Genomic DNA, 27739 nt, shown 5'->3' on the forward strand with positions numbered 1-27739 from the left:
TTCTAGAAAAGCTAGCATTATGCTAAAGTGAGAGTTTAAGGTTAAATTTTCAACCTCGATACAACCATAAAGTTATTGGTATGTTGAAATTACTTATAAGTAATTTTTAAAACCTTTAGGCTGATGAGAGTTGTCCAGGCAAACAAATTAGGACTACGTGGTGAAAACCAAAAGCATTAAGTCACTGGCTATGAGCTAAAGGCATGATTTAAGTCCTTCAAGAATATTTTAAAGCTTTAGAGGCATCCTCAAAATATGTTTAATGCTATTTGGTAATTCCCTAACGTCCGCCATATTTTTTCACTTAAATAAAAAAAAAAAACTTAGAAAATGATACATTTTAATGAATTAGGGCAACAATCAGTAGCGTGTGCTATACAATTCCAAATTTATGTGTTTTTATATAAACAGTACTTTTATTTTTAATATAACTTTCCACCAAACATAAAATTTTATAAATTTTTTTAAATTAAAATATCTTCAAATTTATTATTTACAGAAGGCCCCTCACGTATACAGCACTATTTTCCTAAAGTATCACAATAAAGTGCTAGTCGCACAAGTTTTTCATATTTCCTGACTTCAGCCTAACTACTTACTTATTATTTTGTATGAATACAAAACTTAAATGTTAGCCATTTTGAATCTTGGAAAGTGTCAGGTAATGGCGCCATTTATTAATATTCTATACCATTGATTTTCTGTGGAAAAATCTTACACAGAAACATTTTAGAACCCGAGAGTCCTGGAAAGGCATTATAGAGTTACATCCAGGACTAATTTAGAACTTAAAAGCTGTCTTCCAAGGTTAGGTTAACGTTAAATTAAGGTTGTGAAGGTTATATTTAGGTTCTGTGTTAGTAGTTCAAAAGGTTCTAGGTTTGAGCTATAGGTTTTGCTGTAGCTCTCAGAAAGGTTCTAAAACGTGGGCCCTTTTTGCACTCAGGAGGTTAATATAAGGTTAATATAACGTTATGGAGCCTTCTAAGACTTACGAGTAGATTTCCATACAAAGGTTCTAGAACCTTTTCAAAACCTTTCTAAAACCAAAAATGTTACTTGGGCTCCCTTGCGGGGTAGGCAGAGGTGCATTGCTGCACCCACTTTTCGCCAGAGTGTTATGTTAGTCCCAATGTAATAGGGGGCGGGCCTATTGCCCAATAACATAACATAATTATGTGTTAGTATTTAAGTTATAAGTGTAGGTTTAATTCATGTGTGTGTACAAATACAGAATATTCTATCTATCTGACTATTGAAAAATAAGCCCTAAGAAGAACAGTTGGCTTCACGACATCGCGACGGGTGGTGTGCAACCGGCCTTATTGAGAGCGGTCAGAGGTGAAGTATAACTGTCCCGGCTTTTATGGCAAGTCTTTGTGGTCAACCTACTTAGTTTGAATTTGGATATTGCACTGATTTAGTATGTGGGATGGGAAGATATAAACTTTTTACATTCATAATACTTACCTATATTATAACAAATGGTAAAACTGTGTTCATTATTTTCAAGTGTTTTACTACAGACAACATGTTTTCCATAAAATGTGTACGAATTCATAACGCAATCAAATAAAATTCTGAAAACTTTTGAGTCATTTTTTTGGAATGTTTTATTAATAATATTATGATACGTTATAAATCACGTTTCAAACCATAAAAAAAAATATAATGACCACCTTCTCCTCCCTAAAAAAATATATTAAATTGTTGCTTAATTTAAAATTGTTTTAAGTTAACGATCTTTTTATGATTTGCTTAAAGTCCGACACTTCACTATAAACCTTACTGAAACTTTTAATTAATTATTTTTGTTTATTACACAAAGAAAAAAACATGTGTCACATTATTGAACTCCCGCCCTTACTTAGTAGTCCTACCAACTACCACTATATTGTTCATACTATGTTTAAGTAGGCACTTACTTATGTTATAAAATGTTGGAAGCCACAGACTCAGGGGGTCACTGTGCCTTACGAAAATACAGTTCAGGACCACGACTCTATCGCGACGGCACCGTTGCCTAAGGCGGTGGTGAAGCTGCTTCCGAAGCTGGAGGCCGCGGGTTCGAATCCCGCCCAGGGCAAACATCTGTGTGATGAGCATTTGTGCCTACCTTGTGTATGGTTTATCTATTAAGTAAGCATTTGTGTAGGTATATCAGCTGTTCGACACCCATATTACAGGTTCTGCCTAGTTTGGGATCGGATGGCCGGGTATGAAATGTCCCCACATATTCATTTATCTTATTGCATTAAATGTACAGATTGCTTCACAGCTCTAATTGTTTATTTTTTGTCAAGGAAGAGTAACCTTCCAGTAGCAAGAATACTTTTCATAAGTCACGCTTCACACTAAGCAACGCTATCTTCTGTGTACGTTACTTCGTGTATGTTTTATTTATTAGCTAGGTCAGTGAACCCTGCTCTTAATTAGATAAAACGTATGGAGGAATCTCGTTAAAATGAAACAGATACCGTATAACAATATTACACTTTAATATACGTACGGTTTAATTGGCGTCCAGTTACGGCCTTTAAAATCTGCCGGGTTATATTATATTTCGCACATGACAATCCGAACCGTATTATGTAAAAAAATCGAGTTTGTTTTAATTACTAAAATAATTTTGTTAAGTGTTTGACTTTTGCATTGGTAAATTATCGCGATTTTTTTTTCGTTTTTTTTTGCCTTTATTTTGAAACTTAATGGCAAAAACGTAAGTTTGAAAGAATTTGTGTTGTAAACCGTGAGCTGTACGAAATAAGCCTCCCCGAGCGACGTATTAACAACTGTTCCTAATATACTTTTAGTGCAGGGCAGTCAGCAACCGACAACTAATCTGACTGTCGAATCTTTCACCACGGTGACAAACGCTAGTCGTCCTCTTATGATTATTAAAAAAAAAAAAAAAAAAAACACGCACTCACGCCTTGCACTAATGTACTCCCTTGCGGGGTAGGCAGAGGTGCATTGCTGCACCCACTTTTCGCCAGAGTGTTATGTTAGTCCCAATGTAATAGGTGGCGGGCCTATTGCCATTTTACGGGCACATCCAAGACCCGAGAACAAATATCTGTGTTTAAACAAATATCTGCCCCAGCCGGGAATCGAACCCGGGACCATCGGCTCAGTAGTCAGGGTCACTAACCACTACGCCATTCGGTCGTCTTATATGATTATTTACCAACTCAATAACAAGAAGAATCAAAACAAAAATATCTTAATGAAAACTATCATAATCAAACAATACATTACAAATGAGGAGAGCTAAGATGCAGATGTTGTAGGTAGGTAGGTAGGTAGATCAATGTTTGTAAATTATAGGTAGATATCCCATTTTGTTTAGTTTAAATTAAAGTTGTTATTTTTGTTATTGTTTACATACCTAAATTTATTATTGTACATTTTAAGAGCTTACATTACATACTTTCGATAACCACCAATCAAAGGTTGGCTGGTAGAAATTGCTTTTTAGCAATAAGTCCGCCTTTGTGCGCAAATTATAAGCTATGTTTTTAAAATGCTTCTGTGTAAAAATTGTTTTTTGTGTGCAATAAAGTGTATATAAATAAATAACATCCGTTATCGTGTCACATTCCGTTGTAAACACAAGCCAGCAATGATTGATGGTCACCCTAGCGCTTGTTACTCACACCTTCTGTTTTGCTGGAAGGGATAGGTAAAGGTATAAGTAATATTGAATAGCCTTAACAGACAGGTTCGACAATTATCTAAATCAACAATATCGGAAATCTAGGTAATTACGTTAAATCTTAATACAAAACGTCGAGATTTATATCGAATGAGATTTATATCGAATATACTGATTTTCGATAAGTGTTTAGATTTTCAATATTAGGCGTAACAAGTCAACAAAACGAAACACCCTTAGGTAATTAAACTTTACAATTATTATTACAAACTTAAAACTACCGACAGCGCAGACCCATTTTTGGGGGTCACTCTATGTACGGTGGCCTGCGCCTAAAAGTATACAGGCGGAGTTTTTAAAATAGCGATCCCTGATGATGAAGGGACCAGCTAAATCTGTCACAAATCCGGGGACGTGTTGTGTGTGATATGTGTAGCAGTGGTGTTTATGTGTATGTGCTTGAGCAGCATGTGAGCTTGAGATCGCTATTTTAAAAACTCCGCCTGTATACTTTTAGGCGCAGGCCACCGTACATGCCGAAAAAGTTTCGCAGCGCTATTGCGCGAGCCACGACTCCATCTCGTTGTATTAAACGTGTCCATTACACAGCTCTTGTTCTTTCATTTTTCGTCAGTATAGAGCAACCCCCCAGTGCAGTGTGTACGTTATCGTGGACGCATTCCGTACAAACTTGATTGATAATGCTCTTACGTAATAATAACGGGTACTCGCTACAATGTTAGACACCTAAAAAACATCTCATCTCATCCTACCACCATAATACAATACATAAGTTTGGACGACCGAATGGCGTAGTGGTTAGTGACCCTGACTACTGAGCCGAAGGTCCCGGGTTCGATTCCCGGCTGGGGCAGATATTTGTTTAAACACAGATATTTGTTCTCGGGTCTTGGTTGTTGATATTTATATTTAGTATCTATCTATCTATGTATTTGTGTAAATATATCAGCTGTCCGACACCCATAACACAGGTTCTGCCTAGCTTGGGGTCGGATGGCCGTGTGTGAGATGTCCCCACATATTTATTTATTTATTTATTTATTTATAAGTACAGTGTATTTGCACCAAGAATATAAATTACAAAAACTAAAAATAAAACAGTACAAAGAGGCTATATAGCTAGGCTAGAAGCTAGAGAGATATTGCTTATAGCAATGTCTACCGGACAACCGGAACCTTTGGATGGAAGAGAGTTAAACGCGAAAGTTGGTAAGGACGAATAGATGTGTGTAATTTGTATGCTTTCAAGTAAAGACTATTTATTATACCTACGGATTTTTATACAATTAGCCATGCAGAAAGCTGAAACCCTACATTACAAAATAGAGACTTCTATCTATTTTAGCATTACGAAATTATCAAGAAAACCTTTAAACGGGAAACGAAACTCGCGTATTTAATTATTACATTTAATAAATATGTACATAAGTACATAGATTCACAACACAATGATCTCATCCATTAAGTAGTAGTAGTACCTAATGGTTATGAATTGTGATGACCACTCTGACTCACTGAATAATAATGAAAACAACATTAAGTTGGTTTAAAATTAAATTGGTATCTCGCTTTAAAATCAAAAAATATTACGAATAATTACTATCAAATAATTCAATCAAAATCTTACGAGACTCCTTTTATTGAATTTTCACACATCTTTGGAAATGTGTAATATGAATACTAATATCTTGCCCTCATATAGTAAAAAACCTAAATAATAAAAAAAACAAATTTTAACTACCATGACGTTGAAAACTTCATCACGAAAAATCTCAGCATTTATAAGCACGTTTTCGATGACAATGTATGAGACAATAGTGAGTATAAATAACATAAAATACATAGCAAAGCAAATACTTTAGCAGTGCTGACCTACATCAAACGCGCTATCGCAAAACAAACCAACAAGCATCTTCCTGGTGATTCAATTGCTAACTGCTGTACTCTAATTCAATTAATAACTATATTATGACGTCTTAGTCAATTAATTTGAATTAGGTAGTTTGTTTTAGTTATTCATTTTTTGAATGAGATACGTTTTCGTCATAAATAATGACGGTTAACGTTTAAAATATCCAACGTCAATTAAAATTTTCTATTGCATTCTTCACTTCATGAACCTAGATAATTTATAATACACCTACGTAACTAAAGATATAAATAAAATATATAGATTAATTCAGGTGCACTGTTAAATTATAAATTTTGTTATATATGTCATATTTATGCTACTCGTACTTTAGCTATTTTCATGTATATTTAAAAAAATATATGTAAAACCAATGAAAGTTGTAAAAGATACAGAAAGCAAGTGGCAAATCCAGTAACATGATTATGCAGACGCGAATTTAATTTCAAAAGGCGCGGTAATGGATGTCTAAGTAACTCTACACCCGTATGATTCAATGGGTATTATTATATTACTATTTCCCACATTCACCCAGTGTGGTCTGCCCTGCAAGTGGGTACGTCCGCATAGCCAGTTTTATACAGGGTGTCACAAAGGTATAGTAATCCGAAAAGGGTTACACAGGGGGTTATTCTAATCAATTTTTGTTGTAGAACTTTTAAAACATGACAGAAAAAGGTTTGTTTTCTGCATAGATAGAAACCTTTTTTGCCACGATACGCGGCTTACTGTTTATGTATTGTATTCTTATGTACATATTTGAAACACCCTGTAAGTATTAGGTTGTCGACGGTGGTCGGTTCATCGCGAACTCCTGAAGTGTGGTGGTCATTATCATCATCATTAGACCTGGGGGTCACTTTATATCTCACAGCAGTTTCCTTTTTCTTAAGCTACGGAGCGCTGCGCTAACCACGGCTATGCGTGTTTTGAAACTATACAAGGCCAGAACGCAGAGGTTGGGACTGCTCGCGTATATTTTCAAATTAAAATGGTGCCATGATTTACTTGAAAGTATACAAGGCCATTACGCACTAATCGCGTATATTTTCAAGTAAGTTGGGCCAAAATTATGGCTTGAAAATATACTGCAGCAGTTACCACTGCGTACTAATCGTGTATATTTTCAAGTGCCAAGCGACAATGCGAGCACTTGAAACTATACGTGATTAGTTACCAGGTAGCCCTTTTGAATTGTTGCTCTCTCTTTCTTTCATGCGAAATAGTAATAAGTCTATTGCTTTCTAAACATTGCATCATCATTCCGCACTTGGCATTGTTTTCGTAACTTTTTTTTTTTGTTTACATCGTATAGTTTAAAAGTAAATTGATATAAATTAAACTGTTTTTAATAGTCAAAATTATCTCAGAAGAGGGTGTTGAACAATTCATAAAAGACAATTACTTACGGTGAATTCAAAACTTGATGAAAAATATGTTTGTAATAGGTCTATAGAGTTAATACCTACTACACTCACGAGCAATGAATTAGTCCAAGTAGCAAAAAGTCAACACAAAATGACTAAAACATTTATATTAGAATTTGATCAAAATTTACGTTTTTAGTTGGTTATAATATTTTGATGCGTTGTTAAATGTAATGTAATATTGCCGATGGCTTCATTAAGCTAGTCTTTTCCGTTCAGGAGCTATCGTCACTGGAACTTTTTCATTGCTCGTGAGTGTAGTAGGTATTACTCTTAATTCATATAAATAATAAGAGATTAGTATTCTTGCTTGCAAGTATGATTGTTATAAATATCAATTTATCAATCAAATTAGAGCTTTTTCATCTTTATTTATAAACATTCTATAGGTATGACAGGCAGAACAAGTAAATTATAGTCATGTACATTTACCTTAATAGTTAAGTAAATCAGAATCAGCATGTAGTATAAATTATATGCGACAAGTATACGCCAATCAAGCAATATGCGTAATAGCAATGTATATTTTCAAGAACGATTCAGAAAATCCCAACTTGAAAGTATACGCGATTAGTACGCACAAATCGTGTATATTTTCAAGTAAAATATTATTTTTTTTCACTTGAAACTATACAGTGCTAGTACACTATGGGTGCATTCTGGCCTTGTATAGTTTCAAAACACGCCACGGCTATATCTTGTTGCATTAAGCGTGTCGATTGCGTGACAATTCTGATTCGTTCGTTCGTCTATGTAGAGTGACCCCCCTGGGCACTGAGAACCCGTCTGGGGGAAACGTTATGTTATTTATTAGTGCAGTTTGCTGATTAGTGTTGTCATTAAATAAATTATCATCTTCCGTAATTTCGTCTGCTTCAACTATTTAAATATACATTTGATGGCTTCATGAAGGCTGTGTGTGATTTGTTTCAATTTGTTCTGCTATTTTATCTTTACTTATTTTATTTTTATCCCTTGTAACATTAACTATTAAATTTACATGCTTAATTCACATCGATTCAGCTCAAATTTTTAAAGTCAGCATTTTTATAAACATTTTGTTAAGAGTATTTTACACCATATTCGTAAAATCTTGTGTATTCGATAGTTAATATAATCCTACGAGCCCAAATGTCATGTAAGTGTCATAATACCCAATGTAGCAGTTACATTTAAAAAGGTACCCATTCCAAAATAAGCAACACGTTTTATAACATCGAACCGTCCCAAAAGAGTATCTAATTTCCACTACTTACAAACTTCAAAGGAGTAATCTCCTAAGAAAAGATTTAATAATACTTCTCATTTAAATGAAGGGAAGATTAAGATTTCCATCAGGATTAAAATTTTAATAATGTTGATTAAAATTTATGGAAAACTCAATTCTAATAATAAATAGGTAGGTAAGTCCATACTTAACTTATTAATAAGTCAAATGCTTCTCCCCAGAGATGAAACCTTGATAAACAAACAAAGTCTTCGAACCGACCATCCAAATTATATGATTACGTCGCACTTAACCAAACGAGCGAGATCGCGGCAAAAAGCAAGGAATCTCGCTTGCCTTGGACATTATTTCCTACTGAACTCACCTACCTTGCTTGCTGACTGCGCACCGGTTTGCAAGGAGCGGTCACCACATGATCTTTAGAATTGAAAATAGATGGAATTTCGCACTTGAGGCTGGGATAACAATTCGCGTTGCCGATATTTCAAGTGATAATCCAGTATTCGCTTTAGGAATCGAATACGGAGGAGTTGAGTAAAATGACCTTGATGACTAAGAGTGCATTGAACTTGCAATTAAAGAGCTTGATTGTGAGTTTAATAAGGATTGAGATTATGCAACGGATGAACACAGTTTTTAGAAGTGATGATGAGATGATGAAGTGTAACATGATTCTTCTCCTAAATGCGAAATCGTGTTCAGTGTAATAGCTTACAAATAAGGCTGTACACCAGATAAAGGAACGTAAGAAGAACTTGGGCAATCTAATCAGTCGCAAAGGCTATTGAAACTTACCGTTTTGTATCGAAAGCGCGAATAACTCGTCGTCCTGCAGCCATCGCAACTCGCTAATTATAGACATATCAGCGTCGAAAGACATTAATGTAGCGGCGACATGATAACAACTCCACAAACACAATATTCACCAAATAAGGCCAAACAATTCAATAGATCATTCCAACACGCACAGCACCACTAGATGATCACATCACTACAAAAACTCGAGAAACAGCGAACGTCAAAACACACTCGGAGTTTTATTCATAAAAAATCTCGCGCCATAACATTATGTGCATAACTGGCTGGTTTTGTTTACCGTCCGAAACGCAGCGGCGGATACACTTCAAACAATACCGCACGTGTTTCTGTGGCGATTCCGTTTTGATTTCACGCTTTAATCGTTCGTGATCTGTTACGAAACGTCAAATTTTGACAGTTGTCGGGATCGTGAGCGAGGTTGCGCGGGCGCACGCGGGGGCACGCACTCTCTGCGCATGCTCGGAGCTGACTGAGGTTACCGCGCGAGCCAGCATGGCGTAGCTAGCAGTACCGACTACACAACAAGGCGGGGGGGCCTACTCACAGCGATACGTTATCGATGACTTCTGTTCTCGAGCCGAAAAATCGACAATTTAACGGCACTAAAGTCGCTACCTTGCGTTTTAAATGTAAAGGTGAACCCGAAATTGGGCTTTTTACGACACGATTGAGTGCCGCAAGTATTGCCGGCAATTATGCAATGAAATATATTTATTCGATATTTTTTGTCGCACAACTTTGTTGCTTTGGTAAAGTGAGCCATAAAATGTTTAAAGTAACGTGCTGCTGCTTTTTAAAAGAGTGAAGTGCTTTTGAGGTCTTTAAGGCAAAGTTGACGAAATAAACATGGGTATGGGTGATAATGTGGCTATCATAGAAGTTAATTGTGTACAAAGTGTCTAATTATAATCTTGAACGGGTTCATTATAATGTATTGTTATCTTACGTTTAATGTGTTTAGATAAAAGTAAGTAAATTCATGAATATACAGTTATCATACATAATAATAAGTACTATCACAGATAAAAATTAGTGACACGACAAGATGATTTAAAGTTCATTAAATTTTACTTCAAAACCGTATCAAGTAGGCATTATTACTATCAATCACGTGTTTAAATAATGATACAGTAATTATGTAAGTTATATTTCTTAAATAACTTATTTAAGTACCTATAACATTTTGTGTTGAATGAAAACCAATATTTTGCCTTTTGAAAGTTTAGCATAAAATAGAATTAATATTAGGCATCTTATTATGGGCACAAGCATGGTAAATAATATTTTCATTGAAATTGCAAACTTAATGGTATGTTGCCAACTATCACCACCACATGTAATTAAAACACTTAAAATAAATTAACTTTTTAGTCGTAAACAGTATAGTGAACTCTACTATTACCACTAGGTACTTCCGGTGAATTAATTAGAATAGTTTAATTAGAGCCCAACTGTAATAGTTTGTTTACACTTTACAACAATGGCCAACAACAACTTTATACGAGCACTGCGACCTATTTCTTTGGATACGTAATGTACTCGTAACAGTAATTTAAAATGGGTAACTAGGTGTCATCATCATCACAGCTTATCACGTCCCCACAGTTGGGGCACGGGTCTCCTTCCGTGTAAGAAGGAAGGGTTTTAGTGTTAGGACTAGTCCCCCACGCTGGCCTAGTGCGGGTTGGTGGACCCCAACACAAGCAAGCTTTTGCGGGGAAGTGGGCAGGTATAATCCGGCGAGTTTAATAGGTACTTAAAATAGATATAACATACGGCAGAACATAGCCAGCCACTCAGCTACCGAGCACAAGTATCTACTTTCGATATTGGCACCATTATATCGCCAACGTCCATACCATGTTGAATACACCGGTTCTCGTCCGATCACCGAAGTTAAGCAACATCGGGCGTGGTCAGTACTTGGATGGGTGACCGCCTGGGAACACCACGTGTCGTTGGCTTTTTATTTTTTCCTAATAGAATAAGACCATTTTATTTTATAACTTTGATATTTAACATCAAAATCTCACCATAATATACGAGTGTAAAACAACAGCTGTTCAGTGTCCTTACAATACCTATGTGCTGTGTAGGAGTGAAAAGCATATTGAGACCTGAAGCTATGACTTCGTTTGGAGACGGAATTCCCACACCTACTTACTTTACTTCACCATCATCAGCCAATAATCATCCACTGCTGAACATAGGCCTCTTCCAAGGAGCGCCACAACACTCAGTCCTCGGCCTTCCTCATCCAACCACTACCGGCTATCCGCCTAAGGTCGTCAGTCCAGCGACTACTAGGTTACTTTACTTAGCTATATTTATATTGTATTGTATTTTATTTTTATTAAAAAGTATTCCTTTACTTGACTTCTATAATTTAGCCTAAAACCCGTAAAACCACATCAAATCCTACTTCTTTCATATCGGAAACATTAAAATAAGATTTAAATAATGTCACTGACAGCTGACACACGGCTAGGGCATCCAAAAACCTCATAACTGTCCAAGTACCCATTTCAACAGATTTTTAGGGTCCCATAGCTGAATAGCATAGCACGGAACCCATAACCGATAAGTACCTAGTTCTGTAGCAGAATACTAAAACTTTATGGTTTTATCATATATTTTTTGTTAACATTGATTATCATTTTGATTTAGTTGCGCTACCTAAAAAAAAACTTATAACTTATAATTTTAAAGAACAAACGAATTTATTTTGGAACTTTCTTACTTTACTTAACTTTCATTAGTGGCAGCCCTACCCAGCTCTGTTTTTACGAGCGATGTGAGCAATATGTCCAAGTAAAGAGATGACACTTTCTCAGGATATTATTAGAGATAATTTCCTTTGGGGTGCTATTTTCTTCTCATGATTGATGAAGATATATTCAAGGTGTAATGTGTGTAGTGAGAAGAAATGTTGTGTGAAATTACTGAATGTTAGGTGAATTATAAATTTATTAAATAATGTTTTACGACATTTTTTTACCCGCCTCGAAAGTTTAATGTATACTTAGTTAATACCAATTTACAATTGTTTTTGTTACTAAGAAACACAGATAATGATAAGATACCAGTAGGTACATTTTATATTCATCATGTAGTAAAAAAGTGTTTATGGTTTAACCAAACAAATAATAATTTATGAACATTATAACAATGCGTTAGAATGAGCTTTAAATCAGAAAACCCGCTGTGCACAGTAATTGAAAATGTCAAAAACAATTGAGTATGTTGTGTGAACTTAATTTAATATTTTAAAGGTTGCAATTGGCATCGGATCAGACAGCGAGTGAAGCTGCTAAGGATTGATAATTGCTAAATTTAATGATGGTAACCCCGTATTCCCCGTAAAAAAATCATTACCCTGATCCCCGTAAGAAAATTCTACAGAAGGGATTAGGTATAAACCTTGTGTGTAGTTACCTAAAGAAAAAGTTCATTTGTGAGGGGATGTTTCTTTGGCAAAGTCGTTCAGTTTGATGGGTACAATATGTGGTTTATATGTGTCCGGACCGTACACTTTTACAACCTGGCCCTATAGCACGGGGCGCTATTAAGACGTGATAAGAGTTCTCCGTCGCGCTCGCTCTTGAGGCTGCGCGATGCGAGTGAGCGCAATGCAAAACTCTTATCACGTCTTAAATGCGCCCCGTACTAGCCCTTCTGTATACCATAAAACTCTCAGGCCTGTTTCACTATGACTGTCTGGATAATGACTACCTGTAGGATAAAAGACATGCTGTCACTCTCTGTAATTATGTTTTAGACAGTGACACCATGTCTTTTATCCCACAGTTAGCCATTATCCAGACATTGTGAAACAGGCCCTAAGTGCCTCTTACACAATGTTTGGAATTTGGCCTAAAGAGCCTATATTTGACACAGTTTCATAACAATTTTTAGGCTATTCGGCAGATAAGTTAAAAACTGCAATTATTCAGAAATTATCGGTACACTGTGCTGCAGAAGTTGCAAGTGTTAGACTTAAATTTATGAATTGCAGATTTAGTTTGATTGTTAATATCCGGCGTTAGTCATTTTGTGTGCGTCGGTTAATCAATCATGGACATTGTAATATCAAATAACTGCAGGAAACGGATGGACGGGACGCGTGCGCTGTACCTATATCAATATCTATTACATATTAAATAATATTGTTTATATTAATTAAAATTCTTATTAAAATGTGTATTGTTACAAGAACGCAAAATAAACTATTATTTTAAGTATTTTTGGTGTCTCTTTTAGCCTATCCTTGCAAGCATTCCTTGGAGATCGCTAAGACCGCCTTTTGTACCCTAATTCAGTTATGACTACTTATAACGTAAAATTGATAATAATTATGTCTTGGTGTAGGTACAAATAAAGAATAAGTACTCTATCTATCTATCTACAATTATCATAATAATCATCAGCTTTCTATCGCTCACTATTATTAGGTGTAGGCCTCATTTCGTGTACGCCAACTTTTTCAGGAGGGCTACTTTATCTTACAAAAAACTAACGAACGAGAGTATTTGATAAAACAAGATAGAGATACATCATCTATTGGTTATTATGGAGTAAATCTTGAACTCATTAAATGCAATCTCATCCCGCGACAAGCACTTTTACAGCACAAATTTTCATTAAAAACTACACTCCATACTCTATAAGAGTTAAAAACAAAACATTTTCATGTTTGTACTCATGTTACAGCGCACACAGTGGGCCGGGTCACTGTGTCGACGAAAAAAAAACTCACTTCCGGCCTAGAAGGATATTTTTATACAAACAGTCGACCCACTGTGCAGTCCCGAGCCGATACTGAATGCGGGGTTTTAATTAAGTGAGACTGAATAGGGGTTTTGTTGGTCGATTTCTGAGCGGAGTACATAGGTTGTTGCAAATGTGGTGTAGTAAAGCGAAGGTAAGAGTCTGTTACTATGGAGCACATTTTGAACCACTTCTGATCTACCAATGACTTTTATGAATTCTTAAAAAGAGGGTAATCTAATTCAGTAGTACATAGTAAATGTTAAAAAATACATTTCAAGCGTTTTAAATATAATTATAGTTAGGTAGGTAGATGGAAGTCAAAGTCAAAGTCAAATATTTTTATTCATCGTAAAAATATAAAATTTTCTGATGAATGTCAATAAAGCATGTCATGGAAAAGCTAGTCCTGCTTTAAAACCAATAAAACGAGTGACCTTCAGAAATGCTCGCGTGCGTGACTCATTAAGGGGACCGATGGAATTTCGCGAAAAAATGTGACCAAACCAGATTTGGCTAATGTTTGATTATACAGAACGCCTTTATCCCACTTAAAAGTGTTGATTTTATATTTTATGTTGATACGGTAAGTTTATAGTCGTTTCTGTCAATCAAGATCGACTTAGGCGCGAATCTAGACGGCTGGCATTTGATGTTAAAATTAATTTAACAGTTTCGTGATTGACTAGAGGATAAAAAAATTATAAGTAATATTCGTTTTTCGTATGTAAAAGACATCAAGTACTTAAGTACTTAAATATAACATTGTGCACACTTTCCGATTTTTTTTTTTTTTAAATTTCTCTGACTAAACTACGTTTTTTATAAATACAAAAAATATTCTTACTTTAATTTTACATAAACGTACTTACCTATGCATAATAAATTCATCAGTTTGTTGTGAGACCAAGATAAAGAAATATATGTCGTAACCAGTATAGAAATTGACAATTAATTTAGACATTCACTTTGCGATTTTCAAATTATATAAATTGTAATCGAAAATCCATAAATCTTTGTCTTAGTTTATTAAATGGCCGTGTCTTGAATGTATTTGATAAATAATGACTAGTTTAATTAAATTAATTTTAAATTCGCAACCATCCGACCTCTGACTAACTGATCATTCAATTTACTTGTAGTTTTTTCCTTTCTGATCATAATCATAATATGGTTTGGGTAATGGGTAGGTATGCTGTGTTGGGTCACCTGTTGGGGGGGTTTAGCCTGAAAATATCAAGCACAACTGATCTACATAATTATAAGGATTACGAACTACCAGTGGTAACTAAATAGTAATAAATCTGTAGTTTGAAATATTGAATTAGGTACATTTAAAAGCGAATCAGAATACTACAAGTTTAAAACAAATTGGGGCAATAGTGGCATTTTGTGGGTGGTTCTTATTCATTGCTTGGGAGTGTAGTTTTTACTACACTAAAGCTCTGTTACTTTATTTGATAAGAGTTAGAGTAACTACAGTTACTGTAAAACGATAAAAAATCACGGACATAAAGTTCGTGACAGTTGAGTGACAAATAAAACATTATACTTACTTAAGCCAGGAAATCCGTTACATAAAATAGTGATCCTATTTAATGATCAGTTGGGACTGGGGGGTCGTTATCTAGAAAGTGGCATGTCAAGTTGTCGTATAAAGATTTTTCGATTGCTCGATTAATGTCTTATTGATTGTGCTTTCTATTAATCAATGATCGTTTATTGATATCTATACTTAATATGTTTTTTGTTTTATTGATTATTGCGTAAGATAAGGTCACAAACTACAATAGTCGTTTCACGTCAGTATCAAGTAGGTAGTTATTTATAAACACTTAGGTAATGTTATTAATTATTATCAAACTACAGTATCATATTGTGTTTGTTATTTTGTAACTTTATCATACAGCTTTTTCACTCGAGCTTCGAATTATAGCTTCTTTGGATTTCCGAAAAATCCGTTTTTCTTGATGAGTCTACTAACAGCGGAAATATATTATTTACAAATTGTCATTACTGGAGTATGTAAGTATATTTAAAAAAGTTTTAGCTCAGAAGCTTGCATAGGGTTAAACGAGTGTTTTTTAGGCAACAATTTTGTAATAATAATAATCTTAACAAGCATAATTAATAAATTAATCTTATTATTACAGAAGGTATTTTTTGGACTAAATTCATAAATTCTAATTTTGTTCAAGCATTATTTAAGCGAGCACTTTTTTAAAATTAAACCTTTAACTTTAAAAAAATAAACACTGATGGTATTTGCTATTCATAACGTACCGTTTTCAGTTTGTTTGGAAACACAACAATGTTTTCATTTACGAAATATTTACAGAAGTTTGTTACCGGAGTAAAATGGAACATGCTTTTGTTATTTTTGTGCATTGGACAGGATATTTAATTGGATTTTGGAGCAGAGTTTTGAACATGAATTTCACGTCATGCAATGATGTGTTTCCTTCATATCGCAAACTTGTTTTGACAACTACCTACTTCCGGACTCAAAATTTTGAATTTGACATTAATTACTTCGTCAATGTTACTTCGTTTTGACTTCGCGATACCCCGTCTTATCTTCAAATGTACTTAAATCTTAATCTAAACTACAGTATCGATGAACTTAATCTAGTAATATAACTATATCACTAAACTTAGTCCGTTTTATAACTATATTCCTAGTGAGATAGTAATGAATCGCTTTCGTATATATATAATCATATCCCTAGGGATATAACTATATTACGGCTATAACTATCTTACTGCGACAACTACACTCTTTATAGTTTCTACTTAATTCTCAATTAGAACCATCTTTAAGTAGGTAGGTAGTTTGTATATTTTGTATGTTCTTAATAGATATTATAATGCCCGTGTATAATTTTTTTACTAAAAAGTACCTTATACTAATATAGCGAAATATAAACTTTTATGACAAGTTGAGAAGCGAAGACCTAAAAGCAGCTTATTTACCTACAACCGATACAAACAAAGCACCCCAAGGAAACGTCACTACTGCATACGCTTACTCACTTATTTAGTACATTATTTAGTAAAGAAGCATGTATTTCCTCGAGCATGTCAACTCGTGATGACAATTACCATACAATGCGAGTGCGTGCGCGCAAGCATCAATGGGGAACGCGCGGTAACCATGATTTACGTGTTTCTGAATTTAAGGTGGACATTAAAACAAAATAAATCTATTGCTCTCTTGCTTTGATAATATACTGATTGAGCAGGACAGCAAGTTTGTTTAAATGTTTGGTGCAAGTCACCTTTGATGTTTTTACTTTGTTACATTTAAGTATTTCCGTATTTATACTGTACTGCTATGCTGAAGGTTCCGAGTGGGAGTGCCTGGGTATATACATAGGTCGGCTCTTTACAAACACATTTACTGTACAAGGCATCATCGTCCCGTACATAATAATACATAAACCCATAGTGAGTAACATAAAATAATAATAAAAGTTAATCACAGCAGGTCGTTTAAAATTCAAATTATAGGCCAGTTTTTTGATCCATAGTTAACTATACAACCATTAACCATGAATTCGTCTAATCACATTACAGCTTCTGGAGCTAAAAATTATAAAAGCTTTTCCACTGAGAATAACTTTGACCACTCCGATTTTTCTACAGCAAAAACGTCACCAATTCCCAGCTAGAGCCGTCTTCATGGTCACCCCACACCGAGCGGCGGGATACTCGGTCGATCACCCCGCTGTTTATCCATGTGTCTGTGTGTCTGTGTGTGCTGACCTCCATGTTACTCATCCATTACTCCATTACTGAAGAGCTATTTGCAGGTTTTCGAGTTTTACGACTCGCGTAGGGTTCTCGAGTGGCTTTGAATTAAGCTTGGGACGCCCTCCAGATAAATACAGGGAGGTAAAGAGTATCGTGGCGTGGCGCTGCTGAAGAGGCCTATGTCCAGCAGTGGACGATTACGGGCTGATATCTGGTCTTACATTCAGTAACATATCCTTTAATGGTGTGTAGACGTATTTTTTTATCAAACGTTTTTCTTTTAAATATTTATAACTAATAAGAACCTTACAAAAACCAAAATTAAGTACAACAAAGTGGTACAGCGTGTTGGACGGCCTAGACCCTTCCTTCATTGGAAGGAGACCCGTGCCCCAGCAGTTGGGACTTGATGGGTCGTGATGAAGTAGGTAAGTACAACAAAGTGATTAGAGTAGTAGCATGAAGGATTTTAATTATGTCCGAAACGGATATTTTCCCTGATTATCAAAATCTGTTTAGCAGTCATTCGGGTTCTTTGTATGTTTTTTCCGGATCGTAAAATACAAATAAAACATAAGAGTATTTTTTGCCTAGTACAGCCATCTCTCGGCAACCGTTGGAACTGTTTTTACATGTTCGATCAGCTGATGATGTGATGTTGGACAGAGGGCGTTAGGGAGTACAATTATTTAATTTTTATTTTTAATTTTCCTTGGGGTTTAAAACAATACCTTTTTTGTGAAGTCTCCTTACTTCTTAGATAAAAAATTCCCGTTATTCGGACTGAATGTGTAGAAATCACCTTTATTATTAAGTTTCTTATCATATTTTATTAAATTGGGACAAGATGATTGGAAAAAGTCCGACACCTAAACTTTTCATGATACCTATTCATAATTCTAAATGCTGTTTTATTCATATCTCGAAAGGTACCCAACATATAGGAGCATATAAAATCAACCACAAAAAGTATAAAAATGATCGACTGAATATAATAATAATGGATATAATATCTGCTACCGTACCACCACCGTCACATTAGCAATTAAAAATCCATAAGCAGCGTCGCTAGCCTGTCAAGCATCAGCAAGATCCATACAAGTTACGCCAGTAAGCAGTATTGTGGTGAACAGCATTTGGCTAGCAAGCGTCGTTGCAAGGATTGTTAATTGCTAATGTTCTGTGGTGGTAACCCCACAGTTTTCTTTCCAATATGTAGATTCCAGCTCCAGAAGCCTTGGCTTGTGTCCAATTATTTCTTTGATGATGTTTGTATGTTGTGTTTTTATTTATGTTTATATTGGCTAATCTGCTGTTTACCGCAAAGCTTTCGTAATGATTGATGATTCATAAAAAAAATACTTCATACCCATTTGCTGGTTCAGGCTTCAATGGAAAACTTTCTTTGTCAAAATATTGTAAACAATAGACGAGATTCGATTTTACGAGATTCGTTATTCCTTTAAAGGTTAAGTCGCGGATTTCCAAAAGTCCTAGAACGACAGAGGTTCAGAGTGAAGTGCCTTTTCGGCTTAATATAGCAATTTGCAACAACCTATCTATACCTAAGTATATCATCATCATCACGACCCATCATGTCCCCACTGCTGGGGCACGGGTCTCCTTCCAATGAAGGAAGGGTTTAGGCCTAGTCCACCACGCTGGCCTAGTGCGGGTTGGTGGACTGCGGGTTGGTGGACGTATACCTATATTACCTATATAATAACCTAATAATATAGAAACTAATTTAAAGTCTAATGTGTTTTATTATTTTCAGGTTTAATCATTGTTTTCTCAGTAGCATATGGATTTACCTTGGCCTTAATAGTGATAAATTTTATCGTTAATAATTATTATTATAATGAATGAGTTCGTAATAATCGTAAATACATCCACCGTCAGTGTTTAATGTCTTTAGATGACAGGTTTTATAATATCTAAAATACAATTACGATATTATGATTCATTTATTATTTTAAACAGCATGCAACATTTTCACTTCTGCTATCTCCAAAGAATATTCAGATATGACTCGCACAAGAAATAACAAATTTACTTATATTTCGTACAATTTTTTTATGTATTTGGTTATATTCTTATATTACTGCAGGTTACCCTGCAATACAAAGATACCTAAACAATACAAAGATACCTAAACTATGTATTTTATTTCAACACTTTTTGGTTGAGGAACAGAACTATTCAGCACATTTACGATTAAACTGAGCTGTTATCTAGGATAAGTTTTAGCACGCAGTTTTATTACTGACTTTATAGGTGGACCCTCAATCTAATCTTATAGCAGTTATAGCGAAAATTCTGACTATGTAGCTGAAGTTAGTAGAGACGGACTCGGAGACGAATCTCAATTCCCAGCTCTGTCTTCTTCTTCTTATCGTGTCGATGGCAAACCAACAAAGTCGCTAAATAATACATGCCCAGAACTGGGCCACTGATACTGCACCGCTGGTAGCGGTCTATATATCATTTATTATATTCAGAATTTCATACCATTTTCCAGTCGCATAAGCACAAGATTTTTCTTCGATGGATCGTATACATTGTATACTAAACTTATCAATTTCCTTTATAATTACTTAAATCTTAATATTTTCCCCCTAATAACAACGTAATGGGTGGGAAATCAATTTCATTATCTTAAGTAAGCCAGATGTTTTCCGGGAGATTTTACTTAATTCAGGAAGAGAGGATAGATACTGAAAGCTTTTGATCAGGTTAAAAGACTTATTTTAAGATAAGTATACAAAAGTACCAACCTGCTTTATTTTTACATAAAAAAATTACAAACTCCACTTTTAAAACTGTTCAAAAATTAGAAAAAAAAAGTTATTATTAGGTATTTTTTTAATTGAGTGTTGCTATAATCTAGTAGAAGGTGTAACAGAGGTTAACTAGTCAAAGCTCCCTTCCTATTTCTGGTGCTTTCACATTTATGTAAATTTTCTGTTCGGGGCAGGTATAGTTTTATCAGTGTAGGTTATTCCCGTTGGCAGGTCATTATAATCACTGATAAAATTTTATCCTGTAGAATTAAAAAATAATATAAAATATTTCGAGTTGAAATTTTTAATGTCTCTAGCTTGTTCATAACAATAATTCCCAGTTGTCGTTTATGAAAACGCTGAAAAATCTCAATTTCAGTTTGATGGCCGTATAAAGTATAAACCAACTCGGAGGGTTAACGGGTTCGAGATTAAATTATTTTCACTGGACTTTATTGCTGTAGAGCCCTTTATGGAGTATTTTATTTTGGTAGCTAGTTTTTTAATCGTTTAATATACAGATTTACTAGTGTACCTATATGAAATGGAAAAATAAAAAATAAGTTAACACGAAACTACTGACACCATTATAAACTGATGGTCAATTTAAATTTACGTAGATTAAAAAAGTAATAGCTAACTGGTATATATAAAATAATATGATAATATGTATACCTACTAAAATATTCACACCTAAAAATATAATACAAGCGACAAAAGCTGTCCCTAAAGTATTTTATGATGATGGCAACATTTCCTCCTACGGTAAAAAGGCCCAACTCTTCTCTACAAAAAAACTGTATGGAAAAGATTGCATTACGTACGCTAAGTTTAAGAGTAGGTAAGGCGGAATAAATTAAAATGGTTACTTATAATGCCATATAAGGTCTTATACTCGTATAAGACCGGGCAAGCACCAAGCATAATATAGGTAATATCACCTGCTCATCATTTGGTAACTCCCTTGAGAATCATCCTTTAACAGTAATCCTTAAAGTTACAAATACAAATAAATACTCTAAAAAACTCACCTGCAATCTTCCTCTCCCTCATTTTCCTCCATAGTTGTTCAGCTTTTCTCATGGGCCAGTTCTCAACCTTGGCGCTGAAACTCCTGAAGAACTTGTACTCTTTAAAATGAGACATTCGTCGCTCCATCTTGCTCGGGGTGTGTCCGGGCGGCGGTGGCGATGGCGGTTTGACAGCTCCCGCCGATGGAGACGCCATTTTGGATTGTTCAAAATTCGAATTCGAAATTTCAAATTTCAAATCTTTTGTTTCTTTTTCTTATTGGCCTTTAAATTTCCACTTTACCAGCGATTTGATTTTTAATTCACTTAGCTGGCACATTCTTTTTCATAGCTACTGTTTTAATCGTAAATAATAATGTTTCTGCGTGTTCAGTACTTGCACACTAGTTGTATCAACAACTTTTGACCTGAAAATAAAAGTTTGCATTAATGTTTGTGTTTAATAAAATTGAGTCTAAAGATGAAATAGTAAATAACAAATCTTTGAAACGAAATGAATAAAGTTTATATCGCAGAATGATCGCAGACTAATCCCAGATGGTATTTAATTATTTTAAAGAATAAAGTGTCTTTTTTTTCTTGTCTGTCTAGTCAGTCTGTCTGACTTATTACAATAGTAGGTACTTTTGTGTAAACTGCTGAGGCTGTCTGAAGAAATATAGCCTTAACATGTTCGAAATCAATATTTTATTCATCTTATGCAGTATGACTGTTTGTTGCCAAATTAAATCTTCATATAACATGTTACCACCACCAAACATTAGCAATCCTCGCTCGCTCGCTTGTAACATCTGACATAACTTGAATGGATCTGACAGCATATAGACATAACTTGAATGGATCTGACAGATTTTTGATAGCAGAGTGACGCTGCTTATGTATTGTTTTTTACTAATGTGTCGGTGGTGATACGGTAGCCGGTTTCTAAAACACAATACTACTTTACGTTGAATATTTGTAGAGCTTTTTTGTCGGTGATCCTTGACAGATCTTTTTGAATGGCTGATAGCAATGTATGGGTATGGCTTAGATAAGCTAAATGGACGAGAAGTACCCTACAGTTTACACGCAAATATGAACAGTATCTTTTTGAATCGATCACTGAGACAACTGAGAGTATGGAAAGTACACTCACGACCAATGAATAAGTTCCACTCACAAAATGTCGACACCAAAATGACCCCATTTCTTAAATAAATTATTAAATTTTGAGTTTGATCAATATATTTACGTTTTTAGTTGGTAATATTGTGATGAGTTGTTAAATGTATTTCAATATTGTTGAAATATTCTCCATTTAGGAATAATTCGGTGCTATTGTCATTTGTTTTTTTAACTGCTCGTGAGTGTAAATTAAGTCACTAATTTTCAATGTACCTGTATTAAAATTTACAGTCCAGTTATGATATTTATGACCCTCAAATTAAGAACGATTACAATTCCAAAGCGTAAGTTCACTGTAGACAAAGAAAAAGCTTAATCATCCTAACTAATCCTAATTCTATCCTAACTTATATTATAAATGCGAAAGTAACTGTGTCTGTCTGTCTGTCTTTTACTCTTTCACGCCAAAACTACTGAGCGGATTTAAATGAAATTTGGTATACATATGGTCTAGACCCTGATAAAGAACATAGGCTACTTTTCATCCCGGAATTCCCACGGGTAAACTTTTTAAGGAGAAGCGAAGCTCGCGGGTCAGGTAGTTAACAATAAATTCAAAGTCTAGGTATTGCATAAATAAGGGCTATTTTCTCTTATGTGTGGAACTGGGATCCTTTATTAAAGGTAATTGTGCAAAATACGCTCAGAAAGGGACAGAATTCAATTCATCAGAAAAGTATATTAGATTTGGAGTTTACAAAAGGTTTACGCTCTTATTTAAAAGGCTTTTCGTTTAGTTTTTTTTCCAATACGTCTTCTGGCGCCAATTCAGCTACGAATATGTTTTGAAATATTTTAGTATTTTAGTATCACAAATGACTGTATTACACAATGAATCTATGGCATCGATATTAGTGACTGTTGTGATAAGTCTCAGGTTCGAATCCATTATTTATTTAATTTACAACACCTATTGTATAGAAATTATAAAGTTAGAAATAAGGTATGTAGGTATACAAAGACGGGCTGCCAAAAAGCAATTTCTTCAAACCAACCTGTATGCTATAATATAATATACGGAGGCATACTTTCCAGCCAGTATGTACCTAATATGTATGTATTACTAAGACTTGTATATAATTATCATAACTTTTATATTTTCGATGTAGGGCAGTTCTTCTTTTTAACCTACATAATGAGTAAAAAATTATCCCAAATTCGAAAAAAAAAACTATAGCTTTTTGGTGAACTCTTATAATTTTTATGATAGCTTCATGTCTATTCTATCGAAAAAGGTGGTTGGCCGCGTAGTTTACCAATTTTTTCAATATTTTAAGGACATAATACGTGGATAAGGCACAAAAAATTACACCTTCGTCACATTATCTTTTATTTTTTTTTAACGAGATAGTCTTCGTCGTTTTAAATGAAACTTTTATGTTACGCTAATAAACAAAATACCATTTTAGAAAACATATGAAGGAATGGATTTTTAGTAATAACAAAATATTTATTAAGTAGTTATTACCACTCTGTCACAATTTCAGCTAAAATGAAGCTTGTTTTTGTTATAAATATTTTTTCACTGCTAATTACAGTAAAAAATTAACAGCATAGACGTTAACATCAATGACTAAATTTAATATGATTTTTCCAAAGTTGTACTATTTATAACATAACATATAAACGACCAAAAATAAGTTGACTACCAGGAGACACCAATCGTTACAAAGTGGTAAACGATGTGACAGAATTGTTATTCTATTAAATATTAGGCAGGGTTTTAGAATAAAACAGTTTTATTTAATAAGAATAATTTAGTAACTTACATATAAATCATTATGGTTTCAATTTAGTCAAAGAATTAACTGGAGATATCTTTATAATTAGTATAACTAATTAAAATCACACTTGAGAACCTCTGGAGACTGAAATATCCGTATTTCAGGAACTTAAAGGACAAATTTGTTCCAACTACATAAATTAATGTTTATCTGCACAAATAATATTTTCGACAAACTAAAATTTAAGTAATATAACGAAAAATTACGTAATTTCTTAAAGTTTTAATCAGCCATATTTCGAAAGTACAGAAGTGGCTCTTAGAACTTGAAAAACTATTTTTTTTACTTTTTTAATACCTTAGAAGCTGGAAGGACTTTAATGTAATCATCAAACATCCGATAAATCAATCTCCACCATATTAAACAGTCTACCACATTCATCGTCTGTTCTTGAGAACAATAGCACGAAATCACCTTTTTCACTAACGAAACTTTTTATTACCGCAGCGCAAGTGTATTGGACGTTCCTTTCGCTTCGTACTTTAACCAAAACGTGTAGTTTCTCTTCAATTTTTCGTTGATGAATATCCTCAGGTTGGAGTGTTTGGTAAGAATGTGACAGATTTGTCGTGTGACAGAGGGGTAAAATGTATTGCAAAGTCGAATAGTATTTAAACAGTAACATAAAATGTATTATTCACATGTTGATTGCAAAGTAATCGTTATTACCAATGAGTAAATAACAAAATAATAATTTAAATATATTTTATTTTAACAATTATCTACGTGACGAAGCTGTCGCCGAATAAACACACGCACCTCCTGTCACACTTTGCGGGTGGCCGATACGCGGTGTCTGGATCTCTAAGGGGAAATCTTACCAAGGGGGAAAAGGAGATCTTAAACTCTGATCGATGGCAATAAGGACGAGTGGCTCAAACAAATATTTTAAATGGCAACATACGTGACAGAGTGTAACTACTAAAACATTGGGTAGTGAGAGACAATTTTTCAAATTTTTTTTAAATATTTCAGAAATATTTTAAAAATATATATTTTGTTTTACTAAATAAGTAATACCTTCTGGAGTTTAAATAAAACTTTATATTTTATCTCGTCATATATTTTTTTTCTAACATTATGAAATATACGCAGGATGAAGTGGCAGGAGACAGCCAAGATTCGTATGAAATACACCTCTGTCACGCGGATTTACCACTCTGTAACGTAATTTTAAATACAAAAATATAAATTTATATTTTTGTAAACGTTTACAGCCGTTGTGTTTTTAGTTCAATGCACGTTGAAATATAAATAAATAAATAAATATTTGTAAAACTCATGATATTTTCCTCACAACTGGTGGAGACACAGTTATGTAGGTTAAAAAGAAGAACTGCCCTGTAGACAAAGTGCTCAAATGAATGTATCGGAAATCTACGCCTTCAGTTTCCAATTAATAATTCCGATGCTGTTTAATATCGAAATTGAAATTAACAATATTGAGTATTTACGATAGAGTGCTTCTTGGAATTATTACATTTATATTATTGTTGGGAACTATTTCAGTCAATAGAGACTATTTGAAATAAGTAGAGTGAACAGTTTTTGAATCCTAGAATTGTTAATAAGAATAAAAATAATACCACCAAAATAAGTATGTAAGTATCACATCTGTTTATTTACAGTTTTTCTTAGATATTTTCTGATCTCATTTAAAAGTACAATAGTTACTTATTTTGGTATTCCTAATCAAGACATAATTAATTATTAAATGTTTAAGTTTTTTGTAACATAGGCTGTTGTCAAATGTTTTAGGACTGTTTTAGTTAAAACCTTTCTAAAAAAACTTACCTAATTAAAATTTAATCGCGTCGGTGTTTAAACGGATCCTGAAGCATACAAATAAAAAATTTATAGAGAACGAGCAAATTTTTGCGAGCCCTACATATACATACATACTGAGTACAAAAGGCCTAGTACAGGTTTTACATTACCAAATATAGGAGAAAATCAGTCACTACACTAGCACTACGTTCAACGTTCATGTACTAAGATTAGGTTATTAATCACCAATAAACATTATTTAGGATCGTTCATCACAACAGCCAGTATAGAAATAGTTTAATGCGTGTACTAAGTACCTAGCTACCGTTCTATTTACCTACACAACGCTATTGTTTCGTCATCAAATTGAGGTACCTAAATGGGTAAGTGGGTACTTAGTGTACCTACCTTGTTCAAGTAAAAGTGATGAAAATCTATATAAAAATCCTTTCTAAATTCGTGAGATGAGTGTTGTCACTAACCTACAGGAATTAACATAAAATAATAAATAAGTACGAATACTACACTAATAGCTGAAATACATACCTTATAACCAACGTTTTTTTTCGCAAAAACTAACAATAACACATTCAACTTAACACATAATTTTAACACACACCCACAATGTTTTTATTGTTTATTTACACTATGGAAAAACTTCACGCGTTGCACTGTCAAATTTACGCACAAATTCTCGACTTCATGACACAAATTTTATTGCACAACTATTTATACATTTCCACATTCTCACGAGACAAGAGTTTTTAAAAGTTTAGAAATGCTACATTCAATAAATGCGTCCGAAATTCGTCGGAAAACCCGAGAAAAGCGTCTGATCGGGCCGTGCGAATCTACAGGTCTAAATTTCCGAACCGCACTGCTGAATTTCCCGCGCGTCAATGGGGGAGCGAGATAGCTACACATCACTGAATGCTTTATACCAGCTGAAAGAAAGAGCAAGCCATATTTTTATGATTCAACGTTTAAAGAGTAGAAAATATGAAAGCTCAGTGTATTGCATGTGTGAGTTTACAGGTGTATGAATGATGGGTGTTTAATTATGACATAATATGCAATCGATGGTTAACTGAATACAATGTAAATTTTGTAAACCATATTCTTAGCATGTAAACTTTTTACGAGTTAAAAGACTGAGGGTAAAAAACACCCTTATGTTTTACAAGGACATGTTTTCCTTTATTGTATATCGCTTTCATTAAATTATTTGTAAATAAAGATTATCTATAATGTACATGGAAAACCCTAGAGACCTTATTGTTAAAATGTAAGTATGTAAGTACCTAATACGTTTCTAACCTCTATACGTACAATCGTACATACTTAAGTACCTATTTATTATAACTACGTTAGGTATGAACCCTAATGAAGGTAATTGACCCATTATTATTCATTTGATTACCCCTCCTGGGACCTCCTACGGATGGAGCTACGGATGATGTACAAACATTATGATTACCTTGTAGGTATAGTCAACCAAAAGACCAAGACCCACCCCCGCGGCGCAAATAGTGTCATCCTATATAAGACTCATAGGTATAATAGAAGATATTTTATACACGGTGTTGCAGAGGGGTATACAAAGCCGACAGGGTTATTTGGCTTAGTTTACC

General features: G+C 34.2%; 1 protein-coding gene and 1 non-coding gene across 4 annotated transcripts in view; one reads left to right on the forward strand and one right to left on the reverse strand.

Annotated features, from left to right (window-relative positions):
• Positions 1–26953, reverse strand: part of LOC105381510 (rho GTPase-activating protein 7) — a 198259-nt gene extending 171306 nt beyond the window's left edge. For 2 of the 3 annotated variants that reach the window (XM_038106645.2, XM_048622183.1), the window contains exons 1-2: positions 26655–26953; positions 21394–21800 (exon numbers count right to left, since the gene is read on the reverse strand). In XM_038106645.2, the coding sequence (XP_037962573.1) occupies positions 21394–21589 (196 nt within the window). In that variant the 5' untranslated portion in view covers positions 21590–21800; positions 26655–26953. Of the gene's footprint in view, positions 1–9035; positions 9546–21393; positions 21801–26654 lie in introns of those variants that run through there. The other variant, XM_048622184.1, reaches the window with a different exon arrangement.
• Positions 10905–11023, forward strand: LOC119690916. The gene has a single exon (XR_005253767.1). It is a non-coding gene; the product is annotated as a 5S ribosomal RNA (ribosomal RNA).
• Positions 26954–27739: the final 786 nt, after the last annotated feature.

The sequence above is a fragment of the Plutella xylostella genome, chromosome 7 (assembly GCF_932276165.1).
Source record: "Plutella xylostella chromosome 7, ilPluXylo3.1, whole genome shotgun sequence".
NCBI classification, from domain to species: domain Eukaryota; kingdom Metazoa; phylum Arthropoda; class Insecta; order Lepidoptera; family Plutellidae; genus Plutella; species Plutella xylostella.